Source organism: Odocoileus virginianus, chromosome 28, assembly GCF_023699985.2.
Source record: "Odocoileus virginianus isolate 20LAN1187 ecotype Illinois chromosome 28, Ovbor_1.2, whole genome shotgun sequence".
NCBI lineage: Eukaryota > Metazoa > Chordata > Mammalia > Artiodactyla > Cervidae > Odocoileus > Odocoileus virginianus.
Window position 1 is genome coordinate 7,848,714 of NC_069701.1, and position 24,267 is coordinate 7,872,980.

General features: G+C 36.5%; 1 protein-coding gene across 6 annotated transcripts in view; it reads right to left on the reverse strand.

Moving 5' to 3' along the window:
- The window catches only part of EED (embryonic ectoderm development), a 30,543-nt gene extending 11,451 nt beyond the window's left edge, over nucleotides 1–19,092 (reverse strand). For 3 of the 6 annotated variants that reach the window (XR_011484285.1, XR_011484284.1, XM_070457160.1), the window contains exons 1-8: nucleotides 18,582–18,788; nucleotides 13,470–13,622; nucleotides 11,458–11,550; nucleotides 8,086–8,151; nucleotides 6,632–6,757; nucleotides 5,911–5,992; nucleotides 3,733–3,824; nucleotides 1,889–2,022 (exon numbers count right to left, since the gene is read on the reverse strand). Coding sequence is in view for 4 of the 6 variants with exons in the window: in XM_070457160.1 (XP_070313261.1) it covers nucleotides 1,889–2,022; nucleotides 3,733–3,824; nucleotides 5,911–5,992; nucleotides 6,632–6,757; nucleotides 8,086–8,151; nucleotides 11,458–11,550; nucleotides 13,470–13,622; nucleotides 18,582–18,695 (860 nt within the window). In the remaining 2 variants the exon portion in view is untranslated. Of the gene's footprint in view, nucleotides 1–1,888; nucleotides 2,023–3,732; nucleotides 3,825–5,910; nucleotides 5,993–6,631; nucleotides 6,758–8,085; nucleotides 8,152–11,457; nucleotides 11,551–13,469; nucleotides 13,623–18,581 lie in introns of all 6 variants that reach the window. The other 3 variants (XM_020881251.2, XM_020881252.2, XM_070457159.1) reach the window with 2 other exon arrangements.
- Nucleotides 19,093–24,267: the final 5,175 nt, after the last annotated feature.

Genomic DNA, 24,267 nt, shown 5'->3' on the forward strand with positions numbered 1-24,267 from the left:
TTATAAAACTCTGAAAAGAAAAACAGATGAGTATTAGTTCATCTGTGTTCCTATAAAACTAAATATCTTCTGATCCGTTTATTGGGAACTAAAATTTCACTGTTTTTGTTTCTACATTTTACTCCATTATTAGCTCGCAACTCAATTTTGTGTTCATCCTATGAAATTTCATTTATAAAAACTGCAACTTCCTGCTTTACTATATATAGACCAAAATCAATTACTTCAATTCTGGCTGTCCTAACCAATAACCAAAGACATCTGCTTAGAGCTGAAAATTTCTCACAGAAAAAGCTACCAACTCAATCCTTTCAAATTAACAATGGTCTATGAAAGCTAACACACCTACCTTATTTCAAAAGATAGTCATCTTTCAGAAACAATGACACATTTCAAAGTCTGGTAAAGCTAAAGTTAGGTGAGAAGCCTGCCTAGAACAACAATTTTTGAAGATGATATCTGACAGGAATTTGACATTTATTAGTTAGAACGTTTCCTGTATTTAGAAAAGTAAAATATGGCACAATTTTTCCTTAAAGATGTTTGTGACAAGACTATAAGCTCAAGAAGTTGCTACCAATTCTTCAGTTAATTAAATATATATCTAACGTTTCTAATCTAGTAATGGATTCAGTTTTTAAAGTGAAGTAACTGAAGAAGCATCCTATGCCATGAATTAGTTGTATCCTGGGCAACTCACAAGTCTTCTCTTTGGCTTTTCCCTCATACATAAAAAGGATGTTGGGCTCAATCATTTCAAATATGTTTTCCAATTCAAACTGTGGGGTTTGTTGTGGTTTTTTTTTTTACCTTTTTTTGTGGCTCACAGGATCTCAGTTCCCCAGCCAGGGACTGAAATAGGGCCACAGCAGTGAAAGCCTGGAATCCTAACCCCTCGGCCACCAGGAAACTCCCAGATCTTTTCTTTATTAAAACATTAAAATGCTATTAATGACTTGATACAAATTCTTAACTGCTATAGCCTTATTAGCCAAGTATGTAGTATAATCTATGGTTAAACCTCTTTCAAGAAGACCAGCATTCAGCTACTTTCTGTAAGCTGTAAAATACAACTTCTATTTATTCCAGAGCTCTAGAAAATACAAAAACATAAATTTAATATTGTACTAACTCCTGATGTTTTAAAACAAAATTTGAAAGCTGTGCTAATTCTTAAGAGGCATGAGATGTGATGAATGTCACTGTATTAAAATATTTACTTATGGTTACAAATTCAACTAACAATCTACTCATAATGTGGGTCGATAATCAGGGAATTAACAGCTAAAATGAAAAGAGCAAACAAAGTTAACATTTACAAACACAGGATAGTCACAGTGAAAGAGTTAATAGCTTGATAAGATACTGAAAAAGACAGTAAATTAATTAAGAACTGAGGTTTTTCAAAAATAAATTAAAAAACTGAGAAGTTCCCACATGTAGTCCCTTAGAACAGAGCTCCTGCTTTTGAATTTTCTATATAGTGAAGTATCATTTAAAGGAAAGCATTTATCATGAATTAAAGCTAAGAACCCCACTGAAAAAATTATGACTTACTGTCTTTAATTAGAATTTACAGTGTTGACAAGTGGTGTTAATAACATTAGCACATGCATACCTAAATAAAATATGTGAAATGGGCTACTAAATTAAGATAAAAACACAACCTGAAAGGGATTTTGAAAAATGAGCCACAAACATAATTAGATAAAAATAAAGGCTTCCATTTAAATTCAATGAGTTTTATGGCATATAAATTATACCTTAAAGTTACTAAAAGAGGGGGGTCTCAACTCAATACTGGAGACTAATATAACAATTTTTGAAAAAGTAAAACATTATTCAAAGGCATGAGATAGCAAATTGTTTTAAATACTACAACTGTTACCTGTTAGTTTTATTTGGGTTATAATCATAAGATTCCTTAATCGCATTCATCATTCTCTTTGAATTGATCCTCCAAAGTTTAAGAGAGTGATCCATACCACAAGACATTATTTTTTCACCCAAAAGATCATAATCCTGTATATAAAACAGAAAAGCTTAAATTAAATATGTAAATTATTTCCCCAAATTATGCTGATTTTCATCTCATGTCCAGTATTGTGGAAACTGTATTTCAAACCACAACACTAACAATTTGGGTTTCATATATGCAGGCCATAAGTCACAAAGTTTTTACCACTTTCAAGATTTAGTTTTAACTGACTTGTTATCACCACAATATATGAGCTTATGCAATATGGCAGGTTAAGAAGTAAAATCTTTGAATTTAGTTTTATCTATTCAATTATCTTTAGCCAAATATTTCCTTTGCTTGATTTTGAAGGTGAATCTAATGCTGAGGCAAAACAATTATTTATGACATAAAAACCTGAATCGTTGTTATTTTTCTTTGTCCAACCCAGATGAAGCAATGAAACTGGTATCTGCATGTGAAATTAGGAGTCCTTTAAACAAGTGAAATTTACTTGTATATCTAAGTCAAAACACTTAGATAAGTTGGGTACCTTGGTTTTGGAGTTCACTTTTTAAATGAATAAAGAAAAACATGGAAGGAAGCAACATTTCCTCATTTGCTGTTTATTAATTTTTAATGAGCTCCTAACAGATCACCTATTGTTAACAACATTATTCCACCTTATCTCACAAATCACTTAGGCTCAGAGATATTTACTTTAGCACATGGTACATGTGTCGATGAAAATCTCACACATCAATCCTTCTAGCAGTGAGCAACTATTGGTACAGAAGAGATACAAACTATCCCCTGCTTTCATTTTAAGAAGGAGAGTACTTTCCTCACTAATCTAGATATTCTATGTAAATCCAATCTTTGAATCAATCATGAACACAGTTTTACAAAAGCCTGATTTGGTGTTTATTGAATTCAGAAGTCTGGCAGCTGCTAGTTTTCCCAATTATCTCACTGTCAATAGCAACAAGACACCTCTAGAGCCAGGAGCTCTCACAGAGTTTTTAAGGAAGGACAGTAGTCTTTGTTTTTTCACACATAAAGCTAGATGGAATTCTGCAAGTTCTAGAAAATCCTTTAAGGTAGGTATGATTCTCACGAAAGCATATAGGATTATTTAGTACCTCCAATTTAAATATCACATGCTTCAAAATATAATGCCCTTTTAAAATAGTTAAAAAAACAAAAAACGGAAGAGCTGTAAGACTAGTAAATAAATGAGCTACACACAGAACTTAAGTAAACCTAAACAACACATCTGAAACTTAACTAAAAACACTTAATATCACTACAACAGATCAACAGATTATAATACAAAGCATAGAGACAACACCATGCCATCAAAGGGAAGTTATCCAAAAGTCAGTGTGAACAATACTTCCTAGAAATGTGTAACTTATATTTCAACTTCAAATAAAAGATGAAAAAATTTCTTAATTGCCAAGTAGGTTAACCTTTTCCTTTAATAACTGAGAAACAACAAAAGGTAACTTGGTGATTTTAGATTAAAAAAGGAAAAGAACAAGCTCATAGAATTCTTTCATGAGAATCCAGGCGCTGGTAAAACATGTACAAGAGTACAGATAAAACACAAAGCGCCTACTTGCTTTATTTCATCTTTAAGTTAAAACCTTGTCTGTCACAGTAAATGAAGTAAACTGCCTGTCAAGCTACATGAAACAAACCACATGCTTTCTTGTAGGGATTGTTCACAGCTTTGTAACCTGAAGGTTACTGCCCTGTAGCTTTCAACTTACAGCACTTAGAACTTCATCTCTGTGCCCTTCTACACCTCCAAATATTGCCACCAGAGTGTCCGTTTGGATATTCCATAATCGTAAAGCATGATCTAGTACAGACATAAAGAAATTAACATAAACTTTTATCATTCATTTACTGTGGACTTTTAATATCTCTTTAAAGAAAAAACTACCAAAGTTTGGACTTAACTCATTCACAATAATGACTAAGAAGGAATCCATATCATACAGGAACTTAAAATATTTATATTACCTGTAGATTTAACTAGGTATGAGTTCAAACTTTCAAGGGTACTAGTTTTTCCCTCCACTATACTCACATTTACAAATTGAAGAGGACAAAGTAGATTTATAAAATCTCTATAGTAAATCTAAAAACAGGATTGAAACATACACACATTGGGACATTATTTAGAGTATTACAGACCTTTCAAAAATTCTGTAACTGTAATCTGAGCAATCTCATTTTCCACTAAACATCAGCAACAAAATAAATAGAAAGCAATATTCATAAATATAATACCAAGCAGAGTTTGAAATATAACAATGTCTATACTGTATAATATTAACATATTATACAATATATTGTTAGTAGTGGAAATAAACATTGCTACAAAAATGATTTCTTTCTGTAGCCATGATTTCAATCTGCATCCAAGTTTCTGTGCAGACATTTACATTTCTCTTTAAGATACATGTACCTAGGAGTATAATTCTATGTTTAGCTTTTTAAGGAATTGCCAGATTGTTTTTCAATGTGCTTAAACATTTTACATTCCCACCAGCAATGGATGAAGGGCTTCCATATTTTACTGTCTTTTTTACTTCAGTCATCCTAGTAGGTGTGAAGTGGTATCTCACTGTATTTTTGAGTTGCATTTCCCTAATGATTAACAATGAGTGCTTTTCCATGTGCTTATTAGACATTCTTGCCTATTCTTTGGAAAGATGTCTACTTAAAGCCTTTGCTTTTAATTTGGTTGTCTTTGTATTACTGAACTGTATGACCTCTTGATTTAAGTTCCTTATTAGATACACAACTTGCATATTTTTTTCCCCCTATAAATTGTCTTTTCCTTTCTTGAGAGTTTTACTTGCAGAAAAATTCCTGTTCATTTTGAAAAGCTGTTTGAAAAATGCTCTAACACAACGGGGGAAGAGCAAGGTTAAGAAACTGTGATATTAAGAACAAGTAAGCAATTATGGTCTATGTTACTTGTAAAAGAATATCTGAGCCCAGTTACTGTTATTAACAGAAGAGAAAAAGTTATCAGCTCTCTTCTTAGGTGTCTATTTCCAAACAAGCCTTGATAGCTGAAAAATCACACTGAAATATTTTTCATGTAAGAATTTTAACTTGAGGATATCTTTTAATATGGGGAGACTGTGGGGGTTAGGTTATAGGTGGGATAGCTGTTAAGAAAATACATTTGACTAGAATAATAATGTAGAAATGAAAAGAGAAAGGGCAATAAAAACAGAAAGTAGAAATAAGAATAACTCAAATCACTTTAGAGAGCTCAGAAATGATTAAGAATGATTCAGAGGCCTGTCTGAACCCAAAATAAACTTACAATGCCAACAAAGGCATACAGAGCACGACAACGCTTTCTCTTTGTAAGGAAGGAAAACATTTAGAAGAGTTTACGCTGGATAACTTAACATTTTAAGGAATCCTATAGGGAATCTTTTATAAAATAGAAGCTTTATATATAGAGAGGCAAAAAAAAGCACTATGGATTTTCAGATACACTATTTCTTATTAGATGATTGGAAAGCATCAGATGATTTGCTAGACTACCTTCAAACTATTAAAAATGTTGCAACTTTGGTGACCTGCCATTAAAATTAATAGAGTTTAGCATGATAATTCAATTGAGAATAAATTTCTAGAACTATCATAAGGCAATATGGAAAATAAGGGTAACACACCCCTAATCCTCAGTGTCAATTATTTTATCTACATCTTACATGAACAGTGTATTTCATGGTCTCATTCTCCAGTTCTTGGTTTAGGGATGCTAATGTAGCCCAAGATTTTTCTAAAACTTACTTCTTTTCAAATTTGGAATTTTCCCTTAGTTTGCCCTGAAGTCAAACAAAACAAAACAAAACAAACAAAACCCAACTCACTCCCAAATAAATACAACTTAAGGAAATATTTGTTTCTCTTACCTTTACTTACTGACAGGAGAAGATTTGGATCTCTTGGGTGGAATTTCAGCTCATTGATAGCATTTCCATGGCCAACATAATGCTATAATAAATTTAAGACATTTCAACTTTCATATAAAATTCAATAAATTCATTTTCATTAATCTTAGAAGAATGGAAAAATAATTTCACTTGAAGTAGTGGTTCTCAACCTTGGCAGCATATTAAAATCCCCCAGCTTGAAGAAAAAATAAAAGATTTTCAAGTCCCATTTGCAGATATTCTGAGCCACAGCAAGGATTTAAAAGATTCTCACGTGATTCTAATGTGCCCCAGGGTTAAAGTGAATTGTAAAATTTCTTTTAGTATCAACTTCCAAAGCTTCACTTTTCAATTGTTTACAAAGTACCCTTGATTCCATATCCCTATTTAGGGGTTCTTGAAAAATGAGTTCACTCTTTTTAGTTATTGTTCATTTAGAGCTTCTCAGGATAAAGCAAAAGAACAGAAATGATTTTAACAGAAAGCAGGGCAAACGATAAAATTTTCCCATTTATTCCTTAATTTGCATTACCCAAATGTGACAAAGGTCTCAAAAGACTTGTCTAAAGGAAGCAGCAGGCAAAGTACAAACCAAATTAAAAACTGCATAGAAATTGACTCCATTTTAAACTCAACATGGCAAGTTTTCACACGTGTGCATTCAAAAAAAGCAGATCTACAATTTAACAAGAAAACCCACCTTTATGCACTGCATTGTTATGGGATTAATTATCCTAATTATGCCTCTAGATCCAGCGACGGCCAGCAAAGGATGGCTTGTATTGCTATCATATGTCCACGCACAAGTGTAAAAGTTTTCATCAGCCTAAGAAATTCCAGTTAAGAAATATAATTTGGTTTTTAAAAGGAAACACATCAATGATCACAATAATGTCCAAAGAATTGTTGAAGCTCTTGACAAAGAAGTTCCCGTTTTTCTTTATACCATCAGGGTTGAAACAATGAAGATTTTAGGTCTAAAATCTTTACCAAGTGATCAAACAAACCGATCCTTCCACTCAATTTTGATTACTATTTTGCTGTTTGTACAACTATTTACCTGTCTTTTGAAAGCAGCCACAGCCAATATGTAAATGAATAAGCATAGGTTGTATCCTCCCCAAAATTTATAAAAACAGCTGTCTGGAGGAAGGGATAGTCAAGGACTTTGGGAAGATTATGTACACACTGCTGTATTTAAAATGCATAACCAACAAAAACCCTTATATAGTACATGGAACTCTGCTCAACATTATGTGCCAGCCTGGATGAGAGTGAGGTTTGGGGGAGAATGGATACATGTATGTGCATGGCTGAGTCCCTTCATTGTTCACCTGAAACTATCACAACATTGTTAATTGGCTATTCCCCAATACAAATATTTGGTATTAAGAATAAATAAATAAAATTAAAAAAACAAAAACAAAACCAAAACCAGGTGTCCAGTTCCACAGGCTGTAATTTGCTGACCCTGGCTCTATCTCAATAACTCTATGTGCCTCTAGATAAAAATCAGTTAACTACTCAGTTTTCCACTTTTCCTGTGTGAGACTTTCCCAATACTGCCAAAGGTCACCTCCTTCCTTATCACCTAAGGGAAAACTAAAATCTTCTTTTTCTTACTTGCTAGGTTTTTCAAATAGATCTGGAAGAAATCTTAAAATAAGCTTTGACTGCTGTATCCTTTGGCTTTCTTATCCTTAAAGCTTTCTTTTTCTTTATAAACCCATGTTTTACAATATTTCATTTCCTAAACAAACATGCTTATTTTTTTCCCTGTAGGCTCTGGTGACCAAATACTTGATATGACTGTCAAGCACAGCTTCTGATAAACCCAAACTCACCAATATCCCTGCTCTGAAATGATAAAAATATAAGCAAGGTCAAAGAAACAGGAAGTTTTAACTACTTTCTGCTATCATTTTCTATTACTGGCTTTCTAGCGCTCATCTTTAGCCACCTGTACTGTCCTGCCTCCTATCTACCCTGACAGTGGCTTCCCAGGATCAGGAAAACTAGATACCAAGAATCTTTTGGGTAACAGTGAAGGAACAGCATTGGATAAAGTTAAGAAAGTAAGGTATAGAAGTTTTGGGGTACTTATTCAAAGTCAATTTCTTTAGCCAATGATACCGAAAACCCAGGAAAGGATACATCAGCATCCACGTAAGACTGCAACAGCCGGATCTCTCCTTGTGAATGACATTCATATAAGGTGACCTAGTGAAAACAAAACACCACAGAGTTCATCTCAAGTACAGAAACACACTCTCCAGCTTTTGAACATAATTTATTTTACTGTGCAATACAGTAAAAAAAAAAAAAACTTTTTAAAAGTAACTCAATATAGAAAACTATTAAAAAAGGAGAACTTTAAATTTAAGGAAATCATTATAAACCCTAATGCATTACATAATTTTCAGAGTATATTAAACACTGTAGTAATAATTTATGGTTTCTATTTCCAATGTTTTCAACTTATTCATATAATTGGACCAATTCTTCCAAGTAAATACAGTTGAGTACCTCACAGTGAAGTATAACTACTTCCTAAAACTGTGGTTTATCCTCTTTTTTGTTTTTTTTTTTGGTTGTGCCATATGGCTTGTAAGACCCCAGTTCCCTGATAGGGACTGAACTTAGGCCCATGGCAGTGAAAGTGCAGAGTTCCAACCACTGGACCTCCAAGAATTCCTGTGGCTTATCCTCTTTAAAGTCTTTGGGTAGTTTTGGAGCATTTTTAATTACATAAAAGAAAATCTAAAATTTGCCTCATGGACATTGTTTGTTATTAATTAACTTTCTGCTGTACAGTGGCCCTTTCCATTTGTCATTTTCTAAAATTAATAACATATTCACTTTACTCAATTATGTACAGTGGTCCCTCAGTATCTGCAAGGGGATAGGTTCTAGGACGCCCACAGATACCAAAATCTAAGAATGCTCAAGTTCCTTATATAAAATGGCACAGTATTTGCATATAACCTCACATAGCCTCCAGTATACTTGATCTTTAGACCACTAATACAACGTAAATGCTATGCAAATAAAGGTGCTGGCACAAAGCAAATTCAAGTTTTGCTTTTTTGGAACTTTCTGGAATTTTCTTTTCTGAATATTCTCGATCCATAGGTGGCTCAATCTGTGGATGTGGAACCCCGAGGATACAGAGGGCTTACTCTGTAATACTAAAATTTTTTTGTGGACCATTGTTAAAGTCTTTATTGAATTTTTTACAATACTGCTTGTTTGGATTTTTGGCCCCAAACAATGTGGAATCTTAGCTCCCCAACCAGGGATAGAACTTGCACCCTCTGCATTGGAAGGCAAAGTCTTAACCACTGGATCGCTTGGGAAGTCCCTGTAATACTACATTTTTAAACATTTCTTTCAACTTTTCTTACAGTTTAGTCATGTTAGCAATTTTACAGTTTAGTCACTGTTACTAATTTTAATGTCTATAAGAACTCTATAAAAATCCTTTAAATCACCTATTAATAAGATAATCTCTACATTAGTATTCTAAAAACATACTCTTTATATGGACATTAACTATGTTACATCTTTAGAAAGTATTTTGCTTTATTAAAAAAAGAAGAGGTACAAATAGCAGACTTTCTTATAATTCAATAACCTATAATTCAATGTCATTTTAAGTGAGACTAGGGATTCTTTTTGTTAGAAAGCCTGGAACATTACAGTAGGCATTCTGAAGCACAAGTTATACTAATTCTAATTATACCAACATGACCATTAATAATAAGATGGTGAAGTTAGTGAAGTATGCTTATAGTGATGTCTTAAAAGTGAACTCAAATCAATTAATGGATTATATTCCCAATTTTCGGAAAAAAATAACCTTAATTTTTTCTTTGAACTGCATCAGGTTCCCTCTGAATCATTGTTTTCGAGCTACGTATCACAACATACATTTGGCTAAACATTTAAAAAAAGGCTGTTATCCATGTTATCAACTTAAGTAGTGAGTTTCAACTTTTCAGAACTTTACCAACCAATAAAAACATCTTCTCTGAATGCAGGGCAACTAACTAAGCCTGTGCGCCACAACTACTGAGCCTGTGCTCTACGGCCCAGACGCCGCAACGCGGAGCCCCCGTGCCACGGCTACCAAAGCCACAACGTTCCAGCCTGTGCTCCGAAACAAGAGAAGCCACCTCAGGAAGAAGCCTGTGTACCTCAACTATGCTCGCTGTAACTAGAGAAAAGCCCACACAGCAACAAACACCCAGCAGAGCCAAGTAATAAAATTATATATACATGAAAACTCCTTTGAAGACTTCCAGGAAATTATTTAAAGCCACGTTTTACTTTTCAGAAAATTGGAAGGATTTAGCCCAGAATAGATGCATGCATGTTTGTAAGATTTTCCAACTTTCAGAAAATTAAGAAAAAGAAAAAAGTTTGGCAATATGCTGACATTTGGAAAATACTCAGCTGACAACTCCCAGGTTGGTTTTGATTGAAAACAGAATAATAACATTAAAAACATAAATATAGGAAACAGTGCATTCAAAATCAAGGTCTCTTATTTCTCTAACAAGTTTAGCACAATTACTAAAGAAGCATAAGATTTTATTTCACTCAATTAAAATAAGAAGTTACAGAATAGCTCCCAGATTCACTTCCTTCCCTTCCCCTCTTGGACTAAAGGTAAAGAAAGTGACTTTACTGTCAACCCATACCAGTTAGTCAATTTCCCCCAATCTTTCTTTTTCCAAACACACCAATCTGTTTTTCCATTATTCCTCATAATTCCTAGTACATTATTAAAGAATAACCAGAATGTAAGTTAATAAAAGACTTATTATTAGGAGGACAACTTTTCTTAAATGATTTTAATTTAACAGACTCCTGAGACTCCCAGGTAGGCACCAGGAATCTTCCTTTTCCCCATTCACTTAGAAGTGAATGGAAATAAAGTCTTTGCGATCCACCTTTTCAGCCCCAGATTCAACTAGAAAGCTAATAACAGTTTACATCAAAACATGTCCACTACGGTTTTTTCCATGCATTCTCAGTTCAAGATACTCCGGCTTCCTTAAATAAAAATAATTCAAAACAAACGTTTACTGTGTATAATTAAAATATTTTCAGTAACTATTATACAAATCCATTGGATTTATGCTTTGCATTTATAGACAGCAACTAATTACATTTATTATTTTTAAAAAATCACAGACTTGTTATTCCAAGTTGACAAATAACTATTACAGTCACTTGGAAAAAGAAGTCAATTTTTTCAACCACTTAGAACAATATTTATGAAGACAAAATATAGAGACTTGTTTCATGAACAATTTTGTGAGTATATATGAAAAAAGATACATTTTCAGTCATGAATATTAGTTTTAATTTTTGACTATTTCTAGAATGTCTCATTTTTACATAAAGCAATGATACTGTCAAATCAGCTATACAAAGCTTACTTCAAAATCACTGCACTTCAGTGTTACATTAATACCAGAGACTGATGAGCCAAATGCCAAACAGCCCCTTAACACTCACTCTGTTGCTTCCTACAGTTGCAAACACTAATGGATCTCCTTCTTTACTGTGCCAGTTAAACTGAACTCCAAACAATGGTTGATTATGATCTTCCTATAAAATAACCAAGAAATAAGAAAAATCAATATATTTTAAAAACAAAAAAGGTAGTAAACTGATCATTACCATTAAAAACCTTCCCTTCCCCAAAATGCAAGCTGCAATTTTATATATCATACATAAACTGACTTTTGACGCTTAAAAGATATATTAGTCCAGTTTTCACATTTAAAAATACTGGTGCATGATAATACTATGTAACAATTAAAGACTTAGAGGTTAGGTAACAAGTATTCATCAATGAAAATACTTTAATAGTTGCTCTCTATCTTCTTAAACCTAAATGCCATGCTTTTGAATCAAAATATAATGGATAATTGTGACAAATGCATTTAATCTCTTAGGACACAATTTATTTTTCTGAAATAACAAATAACCTGAGAGTTAATACAGTTTCTCCAGTACTCATTAAATGTTTTCTGGTTGAATTCTTCCCTTGTGAAGTGAAGAAAATTGATTCCATTCAAATCACTGCTTTCCATTAGTTCTATAGAAACAATGTTAAATTACTTTGAATTTGGATCCTAAAAGAAAATCCACCTAAGAAGTTTTATAAGGAACAAGAACACTTGAAAGTGGGGGCCAGGGAGGCAGTGGGCTGTACCTCCAGTTATCAGGAGGTTATAAGGAGGCATATAAAAAAACAGTCAGTTTTTTGGTTTTTAACTGGAATAGGACTGACTAACAGTGTTGTGTTGGTTTCAGGTGCACAGCAAAGAGACTCAGCCATACACATACACACACCCATTCTTTTTCAAACTCTTTTGTCATCTAGGTCACCACAGGGTAAGGAGCAGAGTTCCCTCTGCTAAAAGTATTCAGTTTTGCTCATAAAGTTATTTCTCAGCCTTAGGATTTTACTGGCAATTTCCTGATGTTTAACAGTTAACTTTCATATTCACTTTAAGGCACTTTAAAGTCTGACAACATTCATTTCTTATCCTTTAAAAAGCCAGTTTTAGGCTTTGGAAATATTTAATCAAAATAATGCAGTTCAAACCACTTTCCAAATATACTACGTAAAAATAAGTTAATATACCTAAATATTAACATGAAACTACAAAGAGACACTTTGCTTTAGAAGAAAAACACACACACAAAAACACTGAGACTAATTTCTCTCCTTTTAAGAGTATAATTTGACATACAGAGCAATGAATTTTGCTATCTAGATAGGAAAATAATTTCCATATGGCCATAGCTTCTTATGCTTTTCAAAGACTTTAAAGGATACTTAGATATTTTAAAAGAATCTAACATATGCACAAGACACTATAATGTATATTTTTGCTCAGTATAGGAAAAAATCCCCAAATTAAAAAAACAGGAAATGAATGAATATATAAGACACTTAAATGTCAGTAAACATTTTTAAAAAATAAAAAGACTATTGAGAACAGTAATCTAAATAACTCCAACCTATTATTTCTCCCAAATATTAACTATGCAAAACCACTTTTCATTTATACCTTTTTTCTTGAAAACAATTACAAATAAGAGTTAAATTTTTAAAGACTGAACAAAGTAAGACATCTGTTTCGGTTTACGTTAACTCAAAGTTAATGAGTCACATTCAGTTCTTTTCAGTAACAGGTACCAGAAAAACGGCTTACGCTTTTAAGTTTTACCAAAATATGAAGAGTAACATTTCTGGAAATCAATAAAAACAATAAAGAAAAACCAGATGCAATACTAATACTAGGTACTACCCATTTAAAACAAACAAAAAAAGCTAAACAAATGTGGAACGGATTATAATTATGTAGTCTGCCCTACAACAAAGCCTTCCAATTATTATAATTTTAAAATATTTTTAACTTGACAGAGAACCTTGAGCATAAAATGTTTACTATTGAGAACCCTGCAATTCTGGAACCCTGCATTCAGCCCACAGATTGTGTCTTTCTACATACCTTGAGACTATTTACACATTTGAAAGAATATTTGCATTTCTTTGATTTCCATTTTCCCTTCCCCCAACTCTTCCTTCCAGGTGCATTTGGCGTATTTGTAGGTGTATCAGGGCGTTCTGTGTTGGTACCGCTTTCTATACTGACAGCATCATCCTATAAGCAGCAAATCAGAAAAAACTATATGAAACAGCAATACTGTACTTAAGAAATGACTTCAAACTGGAAAGCTGCTGACCAGCCTAAAAGAAGTAATTAAGAAATCCTGCAAGAAATGAAAAAAATGTATTCCTGCAAATGCATTAGGATTTGTGGATATTTGCTATTTCAGCAAAAATGTAAACAAAAAACGAATCCTGATGATGCTAATGGTAATAATACTGCCTTTAAATAACAAGGCACTGGTTTGTGCCAGCCATGACACTATACTGCCTCATTTCATCTTTACTGCTCTTCATACAAGGTACTGTTAGATAAGAAAATGTTGCTTAGAGAGCCTAAGGTGGTGTCTTGCTGGTTGGTTGCTGGGATTGAAAACCAGAGCTTCTGGATTTGAAAACCAGATTTGACTCCTCAATCTGACTGACCTACATGTCCTCAGTCTGACTGCTTGCTGCTCAGTTTGGAGTATGGCAAGGGGTGGTTGTTTGAGGCCAGTGTGTTAGTACTTCCTATTTTAGATGAAAATCCTGATTATCATTCAAACTCTGCTTATTTATAACACTTAAACCATTTAAAATTTTTTTTAGGTTCTACATATTATGTGCTATTTACCAGTGAAATCTGACTCATGGCTCTAAAATACTCATGATTCAGAGCTCCAGAAGCTCACTATAAAGTAAAAAAAAAAAAAAGTAAAATCTTTCCAAATGTAGAAGTGACTAGAAACCTTTAAAATTCACCTAATTTATATCCTGTCTCCTGTCCACAAGATATATGAATGGTCCTCTACTCTCAGAAGAGGATTTCACTACCTCTTCCAATACACATTCCAAAGTGTTCTTTGGAATAAAGAGATTTATTTAAACCTGTATCACCTTAGGGCAGTAGCTACTAAATCCATTCCAGAGGAAGCTTTTTTCATGGAGTGCCACTAACATCTATGAGAACACAGACTAGAAACCATCACCCTAGGGGCTATTTTTAAATTATTGCTTCCTAAAGTTAGTTTTACGATATTACAGAATGTTAAAAATTCACTAGAATATAAAAAAGTATATTAAAAATTCACATTAATTTGCTTAAAACCTGTAAGGTATTATATGGTAGTTCTTAGGGGTGGCTTCCAAAACTTCAAATGGTTCATGCCAAAATGAAATGCTTTCAAAAAGTACACAAATTATTCTAACACTATAACAGGAAAAAGGGAATGGAGTGGATAGATGGCACACGGTAGTGCTCAATATCTAGACTGTAACTTAATGTAAACACAATCAGCTTTTAGATACATAAAATACAAAACTATATTTATTGAGTTCAGTTCCTAGGTTGAAATCACTGCTTTTAAATCTCCATTTCTTCCTTTCAGTTGAATTTACACAGTTAAAATCTAATGTAGAAAACAATTTTGTGTTTCACTGGAAAACTTCATGTCTACCGCACACTCTTCTTCCATGTTATCAGATTCTAGTCTGCTTCACTGCCTTTGAACAATCTTAACATCTCTTACACTGTGGACAGCCAAAGGCAGAGGTTCAATATGTCTTCCCTTTCATTCTGAAGAAAAGTTTTTGTCTCCATTTGCCATTTCATCTCTACATTCCTTTCATCTGTATAGTCTGTACTGTGTGACTTAAACTTCACCAGTTCCCTTACATGAGTAAAATAAAATGTTTCTGAAAATTATCTTTTAACACTTGAGAAATGAAACAATACAATGGTTACACATTTATTCACCAGCTTCTTTCCACTCTGGCTAAAAATTCAACTGCTAATCAATAAGCCACACAAAACATAGTAAATAACTGCGGCACATTACACACACACACAAACACACCCCTTTTAACCATTTAATTTACACACACACCTTTTATCCATTTAATTTACCCATCTCCTCAAATAGGCAAATAAAGATAGAATCAAATTGAAATGCAATACACTCACAGTGCTTTCATTTTATTTGTAAATTCAAACCTTTCCTGAGCATCTAGTATGTGCACAAGCTGATTTTCACCTTGACTCCTCCTCAAAGTACAGAATGGTACTGTGTAACAGACATGGCACTACCACCTTCATTTGCTCAACAAGGAAACGGGGATAGCAATTTGTTCCTTGATCTTGCCACAGGTTCCTTAAGCAAAAGTCAAGTCTTCAGATTCAGCCTTCTGATCTTACTACCAGGCAACAATCAGTATTCTTTCAGAGGCCAATTATGCTGCACTTATATGAAAAAGTTAATAAAATGGCAGATACATACACAATGAACTTAAAATAGGTCAGATATTAACTACACTTACTGTGCTGATCATTCTGCAATGCAAATACTGAATTATTATGTTGTGCACCTACAACTAATAACATAATGTTATTACTCAATTATATCTAAATTTGAAAAAGTTTAACGTCCTATCAGTTCTTTGATTCACTTTAACAATATCAACTGCTGAGATTACCGTAACTCCAATTTACAAATACCACATTCTTTCCTCCACTTGCCTTTGGCCTTCCTGTCATTATTTGGCTCCCTCAAAAGTTAAACCACTGCCCTATTAGCTTTTTCTGAATTCATTTTTATACAGAGTTCTCTACTCCCTTCCTTTACTGCTTCTCTTAACCTATGTCCTAGATCTGGGTCCCTGGATGGAATTCAGAGGGCCTGTGAATTTATGCAGTTGAATAAATTCATAAATAAGTTTAAGATTGCATCTTAGTTTTCACATTTTTAACTAAAATCTATTACTTCCTTCTATTATAATACAGGCAGTATACGTGCTAATGTTAGTGTAGCTGTAACCTTCTCAGCAAAGGAAATCAAGAATTTTTACATTCCATTACAGTTGTTGCAGATCTCAAAAGCTGTCTATACCCATCAGTACTATCAGTCATTGTGAGGTCTAGTTACTTAATGTAATAAAAAAGTACTTTATTAAAACAAACCTGAAGTTTGTTTTAAACAATTTTATAACTTTCTTATAATTTTATCATTGATTTTGTTTGTAATCTTACATATTGTATTTTATACATTTGAAAACATTACTCTGAAGTTTCACAGGATTCATTAAAGTGTCCAAGGCAGAGAAAAGGTTAAAAGTCGCCATCTAAAGGAAGGAACCAAAACAAAGGCTTAGTCCAACCATGTAGCTCTGCTTTCAATATGCATCAAAGAATACATTCCTCTTAAGAATCTGTAAAAACAAAATAACCTTTCAATTTATTTAGTTCCCTGAAATTTTCCTCATTCTAAATTGGGTATTGACATCTTCATTACATTTCTGCCTGATAAATATCTGGAAGGACCAGAAACACAAGTCTAGATAATGTGATAACAAAATAAGGAGTAATAATTAAATAAATACCATGGTATTTATGAATGGGGCATTTGGTTCAGCACTTTACCTACATTATCTCATTTAATCCTCACAAACAGCCCATGAGGTAAATACCGTTATTATCCCCATATTTAAGATAAAAATCCAAGGAAACTAGATGAAGTACCTAGAACAAGCAACCGGTAAAGCAGTAGAGTGGCGAATTTTAATCTAACACCTGGAACCAGGTTGTGCTCCTAGTCACTAATCTAATCTGCCAAGAGAAATTTAAGAGAAGGTGGAAATAGATTCCAATGGCTGGAGTGAAGAGGGTCAAAAGTGTTAGATCCTAATATATAATAAGACTGGAAAGCACAAACAAGAAAATAAAAGATTTAAAGTAACAATCAACACCTACTAAGCCTTTCAGATTATTCAAGTCCAAATCCCACAAACTGACAACCCCCCAAATATCTTTCCTCTATCTGCAAAGAGAAGTCTTTCCCATCTGTTCAGCTGATACCATGCCACACATGTGCTTCAGTCGGTGTGTAAGATACACCATTTATTCTTAAAACTAGGCAAACTGAGAAAAAGAACTCACACCATCCTTCTATAATACTTGAGAAGACATTCCCTCGGAGGGTTCACATTTTAGAGTATCATCTCCGAATGAACCGTCGAGACATTTTTTCCTGAACTTATTGCATATAAACTTAAAATGTGAAACGGAAAATTAAGGTTAGTTCGGTTGTCACTGGCGTCTCACCTAAACACAGTGGGATCAACTGTTGGGACGGACTAGAGTTATGACTATTTTTTAAAAAGTTTAAAAAAAAATCTGATTCCAGAGCACCTTTACACATGCGAGACCACAAGCCTACACCTAAAGCCATCTACTTTTACCACCGTTGCCTAGTGTCTTCCAGGTTGTCCCCGTTATCCTAGTGAAAACCGACGGAAGACTAACTGTCCCTTATTCCTTCCTCAAGAGTCGCTCCCCCTCCGACTCTGGAGACGACTCTCGCAGCTCTCCTCCTCCAGAAGTGAGGCCGACTGTCAGGCGCACCCCTTCTCCACAGACGACACAGGAGCAAACACAAAAGCCCCTTTAAGAGAGTCACCGAAATCCCTGACATCGGAGATCTACTCTTCCCATCCTGGACGGCCAGGAAGGGTCTAAGGAGGACACGGTCCCTAAATCCCTTTTTTAAAAGTCCGTAACACGCTGGCCCCTCCTTCCAACTGTCTTAGGGGAAAAAAAAAAAACACCTCTAACTTGCCTTTTAAACTACTGGAATCTCAGATCTGCACTTTCCCCCTAAAGGCCCAAACTCTCCTCCTCCACACAAAACGCTCTCAGGGCAGACCCCCTCCGACCCTCCGCCACCACGCTCTGGTCCCAACCACACTCTCCTTCGCGAAGTTTCCTTTCGCTCTCGGCGCCCCAGCTCAAAAAATCCCCTTAGAGACAAGTTCGATTTTCTCCTCCACGCCCGCGTTTTCCTCAGCAGAGCGGTGACACCTCTCCCTCCCCCCACCCCACCTTACCACAGCCGCCCGCCCGCCCCCGCGCCCACAGTTTAAAAAGAATTGAAAACTTTGACGGCCAAGTCCCGTCCGGACTGCCCCGGGGGGCTGCGCTCACATTCTCGTCTCCAGAGAGGTCCGGGTTGCTATTCTCGTCGCTGCTCAGCTTCTGCTTCTTGGCCGCAGGCATGTCTGTTCCCGCCGGCACTGTCGACACTTCCCTCTCGGACATATTCCTCCGCCTCCCTCCAGGTTCCTGCCGCCGGGGGCGGGGCCTCCGCCACACCGCCGTCAAGCAAGCCCGGCCGGAGCTTGCCGCAAAGCTGCCGCCGCCGCCACCGCCGCCGCTCCCCCCACTGTCGCAAACCGCGCCCAGCCGCCGAGGCGGGCGTGCGTGCGACCCCGCCACACTGCTGAAAAAGGGGCGCGCGCGCGCGCGCCCTCCCGCGCGGCTTCCCGGGTCCTTCCCTGTCCCCGCTCCCGTCTTGCCCTCTTCCCGCCGCCCTCCCGGCAGTTTGCACGGAGCGGGTGTGGGATCCGTCGGCTTCCGAGGGCAGTTATTTCCAACGTCCCCCTTCCCCGCGACAGCCCTGTAAAAGGAAAGGCGGAACTCTGAAGAAGGGTTGCCCCCTCACCCCCTTCCTCCTTCCAGAGACGGTTCAGCCGCAATTGGCCCAATCCTTCGATCCCCCGACCCCGCTGCGAGGACTCGAAAGTCTGTGGAATGGACGGGCCGACTCGGGTCCCGGGGGACGGGGGGAACCAGACGAGAAGTCGCCTCACGGTTCAGGCGTCTGTGCCGAGTGTTCTTCATCTTGAACTCGAGGAGTAACGCTGTCACGTTATGCGCGGAACTGGTCACCATCTCACTTGCGGTTGAGAACAGAAATTCAAAAACTGTAGAGAGCCTCGCGCCTGCCTCCCCTGCCAGGCGAATGGAAGGTGCCCGCTAACAGGTGCGCATGCGCTGGGGCGTGTGCTCGCGCTTGGTTGTCCGGGCCCGCCTCCTCCAAGCCCCTCCTCTTGGAAATCTTGTTTTCCAACCAGGTAGTCTTCCATTGGGTGTCCGTGGCCAAGGATGGATCTCAAGGCACCACCCAATCGTCATCCCCTGAGTGCGTCCTGATTTCTTGATGGATACTTATTCTAGTGAATATTGATCGCAAGGAATGGTTATCCTCGTCCAGTTAGTGCCAATATTGGATAGGGCTTAAGTAGGAATACCCTAAAATTATAATTCTAGACTCCTTTAAATTACATTCCAAAGTGCTTCCTTTAGTTCTTAAAGAATGTTAACGGCCCTGAAAAATGCCAAGGCCTGAAAAGCAATGTTCACCTCCAAGTATGTATGAGGCTGAGAGACTTAAATTACGGACAATTATTTTTTGGGGCATGATTTTGACAAATTATAGGAGAAGTCAACAAAAACTGTGATGTTTTACAAAAATGTTTGTGTTATGTCTGGGCTCTTGACAGGTGCTAAGTGCATTGGTGAGCCTCTTGGTAAGAAATAAAAGGCAGCTCCCTCTTATCTGCCTCTTTGGGAACTTAGCTGTGACTACTTACATTTCTGGCCGTATTGTCCTCATCTGTAAAAATGACGATAAAAGAAGGGACCTAACATTTCTTGAGTACTACTGGATAGGATCTACTTTTTTGTGTGTTCTAGATCTCATTACATAATCTGTTAGATAAACAGTAGAAGAATGCCCCATCCATAAAATTCTAGTGTCCTTGAACCACTTCTGTATGATGCCTTAACATACTGCAGATTGCAAGTCACTTCTTTCGGAGACAAGGAGAGAACTCTTGAGAATTAGAAAGGTAAGGCAGAGGCAGAGCAGAATTTAGATATTTTTGTAATGAAGATTCAAGAAAAATTAAGCAAGCTGAAAAAAAAAGTTTGGATTTAGTATAGTACTTGCACTTACTTGTTGAACTCCTAATGTGCCCAGGCACTACTAATCAGTTAGTTGGTGAGAGAGAGATGAGACTAGTAAGTATGGAGTCTTTACTGAGAAATAAGATGTGCCTTGTTTGACATGTTCATGGGCAGAGACAAACATACCCCATTTATCTGTTGAGAAGGATGTTTGTGAAATACAGTCCTACAAATAAAAGGGTAATCAACTAAAGCAATTCCAATCCAAATTGCTCTTTGTATCTGGGATCAGTGGGAGCTGGGAAGTGGGAATCAACTTCTACTCATAAAATTTAAGAAGTGCTGTGAAACTCAATGGTGTCGTTTCAGGGGGATCCAAAGAGCTCAGTACCGCAGTCCTTTATGTCTCAGCACAGGAAGAATTTAGTGAGAGGCAAAGTGATCAGTAAATGATTTATTAGAATAGGATGCTTGTGATGTTTACAAGCAGGTGGGCGAGGGGGTGCTCTGCCCTGAGTACTTCATGGGTTACATTTTTATAGTCAGAGGAAGAGAGGGGAGGAGGAAAAGACCTTCTTTGTCTTTCTTGAGTAGACCTCATGCTTCCATCAGTTCCTCCTCCAGGTCGGACAGGCAAGTTTTCTTGTCCTTACATGGTCAAGCTAGGTTCAGAGTTACTGTTTTTTATGTGTGCAGAATATGTCCTAAGGATCATTAACCTATTGAGCTAACTGCACAGGATTTCGGCCTCACGCCACCATTGTTTTATTGTTTGGGGTCATGCATTGTGCTTCTAGTGCATGGTTTTGTTGCTACGCAAGCCTGCTTGGTTTTGTGGTTAAGTAAATGTGCTTTCCTGAGTAATCATTAATTTGTGGGGTCTCCCGTATTTTTTCCTACTTACAATCCCCTAGTGGGATTAGCTATTTAATCACCTACTTTGTCCCTTTGCTCTGTCCCTTTCATTTGGATAAAGGACACATATGGAGGGAAAATGTCTTTCAGCATTCATGATACCCATAACAAAACAAAAATATTTTTAAAGAGTTTTGTTAAAACTTGGAGGGATATTTTTAAAGGTTTGTCCAATGAATCAGAGTTAATAAATAGAAATTAGTTAATAGTCATTGTCGCTAATGTTAAAAAGTTATTCTGACGCTTGTTAAAACAGGAACTTTATTCAGTACTATCATGATAAATGTCGACTGTCAAAGTAAGAAAGAGAGAGGGCTCAACTCTGAATACAGCAAGGGTAGGTGGGGATTTATAACCAAGGAGAAGAGTAGGGGGTGAAGGAGTTAGACATGTCACTTGCAATATGTTGCTTTGGTATATTTTTTAACATTCATATATAAATATATATTTATTTGACTGCGCTGAGTCTTGGTCTTGACATGCAGGACCTTCAGTCTTCGTGGTGCCTGCGAACTAGTTGGGGCATATGGTATCTAATTCTCCAAACAGGGATTGAACCCCAGGCCCCGGCATTGGGGGCTTGGAGTTTTAGCCACTGCACCACCAGAGAAGTAATAATTCTGAGGTGAAGACACTTTGAAAAAAAGACTTCTCCAAGCTCCACTTGTCTGCCTAAAGACAGTCCTCCAAAAGGAACTAACTGTCACAAATTCCCTCCCTAGGAATTTCAGCAATCAGGGAAGATTGACTCTAGTCACCAAAGAAGAGACTAGAAGTCAGGACTCAACACCACACCCAGAGAAATTTTGCAACGCACTATCATTACCTCCCGTCTATTCTGAGCCCATTCATCTTTCTAAAACATTACTCTTGCCCAAGTAGCATACACCTCCCTTCCCCTTTCCCCTACTGAGATTGTTATAAACTCTCAAAGATCACTGCTTTTTTAGATATTCAATTTTCCCCCCACGATGCCCCTGTGCATGTGTTATTAAAAAATAATAAATTTATATACCTTTTATTTTGGTAACTTGCTTGCTTTAGTTTGTTTCTTAGGCATAACTATCAAACCTAGAAGGTTAGAAGGAAAGTCTTTCCTCCCCTACAGAGAAGTTGGTGGATGGAGATTTGCTAAAGGAGACATCAAGAGTAGGGGGATTCTTCCTAATCCAGCTCACCAGGGTTATCAGATATCAAACCTGGATAATTCTTTCTAAACCAACTTAGCAGAATTCTTGCGAAAACTGAATTAGGGAAGTCCTAGGATAAGGTCTAGTTGAGGACAGGGCTCAGAGGAGCCTGATTAATGTTTAATTAAAGAGTCTTTAGTTAGGCTCCTCTGAACCCTCTTCTAATTCAACATATAAAATATCACAGGTATGCTATTTAGAGTGCTATTCTTCTGATATTAGTTTAATAAATGCAAAAGACTAATTACCTATTAAAAGCAAGTTTTTCAATACTGAATTTTCTTACTGTGAAAGATTTCAGAAACCATCACAGTTGGAGAGGTCTTACTACCTACATTTTACAAATGTGGAGGTAATTCCCTGGTGATCCAGTGGTTAGGACTCCAATCTGCTGAGGGCCCTGGATTCAGTCCCTGGTAGGGGAACAAAGATCCAGGAAGCCGTCGGTGGCCAAAAACAAAACAGGTGTGTAGAGCACACACATGCTCGTGAATTGCTCATTCATGTCTGATTCTTTGCAAGCCCATGGACTGTAGCTCGCCAGGTTACTCTGCCCATTAAATTCTCCAGGCAAGAATAATGGAGTGGGTAGCCATTCCCTTCTCCAGGGGATCTTCCCAACCTAGGGGTCAAACCCGGGTCTCCTAAATTGCAGACAGGTTCTTTCCCTCTGAACCACCAGGGAAACCCCATGGAAAGAATAGTTCAGTGTAATTATAATTAAACAAGTTGCCCACAAGTACATGCCTCTTCCAAGTGATAGAGCCACAGATCCTAATCAAGTCTGGTTGATTGGAAAGTACTTCTGCCTCAAGATGAACGACCCCAGGCAACTCTAGATATGTGTATTTCTACTTAGAGAGCTTGATATCTAGAACACACAATCTTTTACACACCACTGAAGAATATGAGAAGGCTGTCTCACTTGGGTCAGAAAGAGGAGGTAACTGGAGAAACAGGAAATTCAAATGAAGTTTGAAGTTTTGTTAATAATTATGTGTTCCAATTTCTTAATTTTGGAAAGTGTACCGTGTTAATGTAAGATGTCAATGAGAAAAACTTTCCAACTTTTCTGTAAAATTATCCCCTATGAAAAACCTTATTTAAAAAAAAGAAATCTGTCTCATAGTAGACTGTTGAGAACTCAGGTCAGAAATACCCGTTAACCTTCAAATAAGTACTTGATCTATTTTGGAAAACATTCAAAGATTATTTATAAAAAATGAAATTTTTTCACAGCCTCCTTTTTTGTTGCCTTTTAGTATTTTGTAAGCTTCATATCAGGAAATGAATTTCAAAAGCTAAATTAAATCCTTACCATTTCAATCGAAGTCTATTTCTCATTCATTCAACATTTTTTGTCTCTTCTGTTTCATAAATAGCAGCTGTTCATCATCGCTCAGGCAGTGTGTAATCAGATGCTTGCAGATCCACTTTTCTAGGAAAAAAACATCATATGGCTTCTTTGAACATTTTAAAGTCAATCAGGAGGAATTTACTGAATGTCATTTATGTGCAAAGCAGTGTGGTAATTGTGGGGGAGAGTGGAGGAGGGGAAAAGGGAAAATAAGAGGATCTACCTAGTCTTCCAACAATGAAAAATGTCTCATGCATTTCAGAAATATTTGCTGAGTGCTCCCTTATAGCTCAGTCTGTAAAGAATCTGCCTGCAATGCAGGAGACCTGGGTTCGATTCCTGGGTCGGGAAGATCCCCTGGAGAAGGAAATGGCAACCCACTCTAGTATGCTTGCCTGGAGAATCCCATGGACAGAGGAGCCTGGCGGGCTACAGTCCATGTGGTCACAAGAGTTGGACA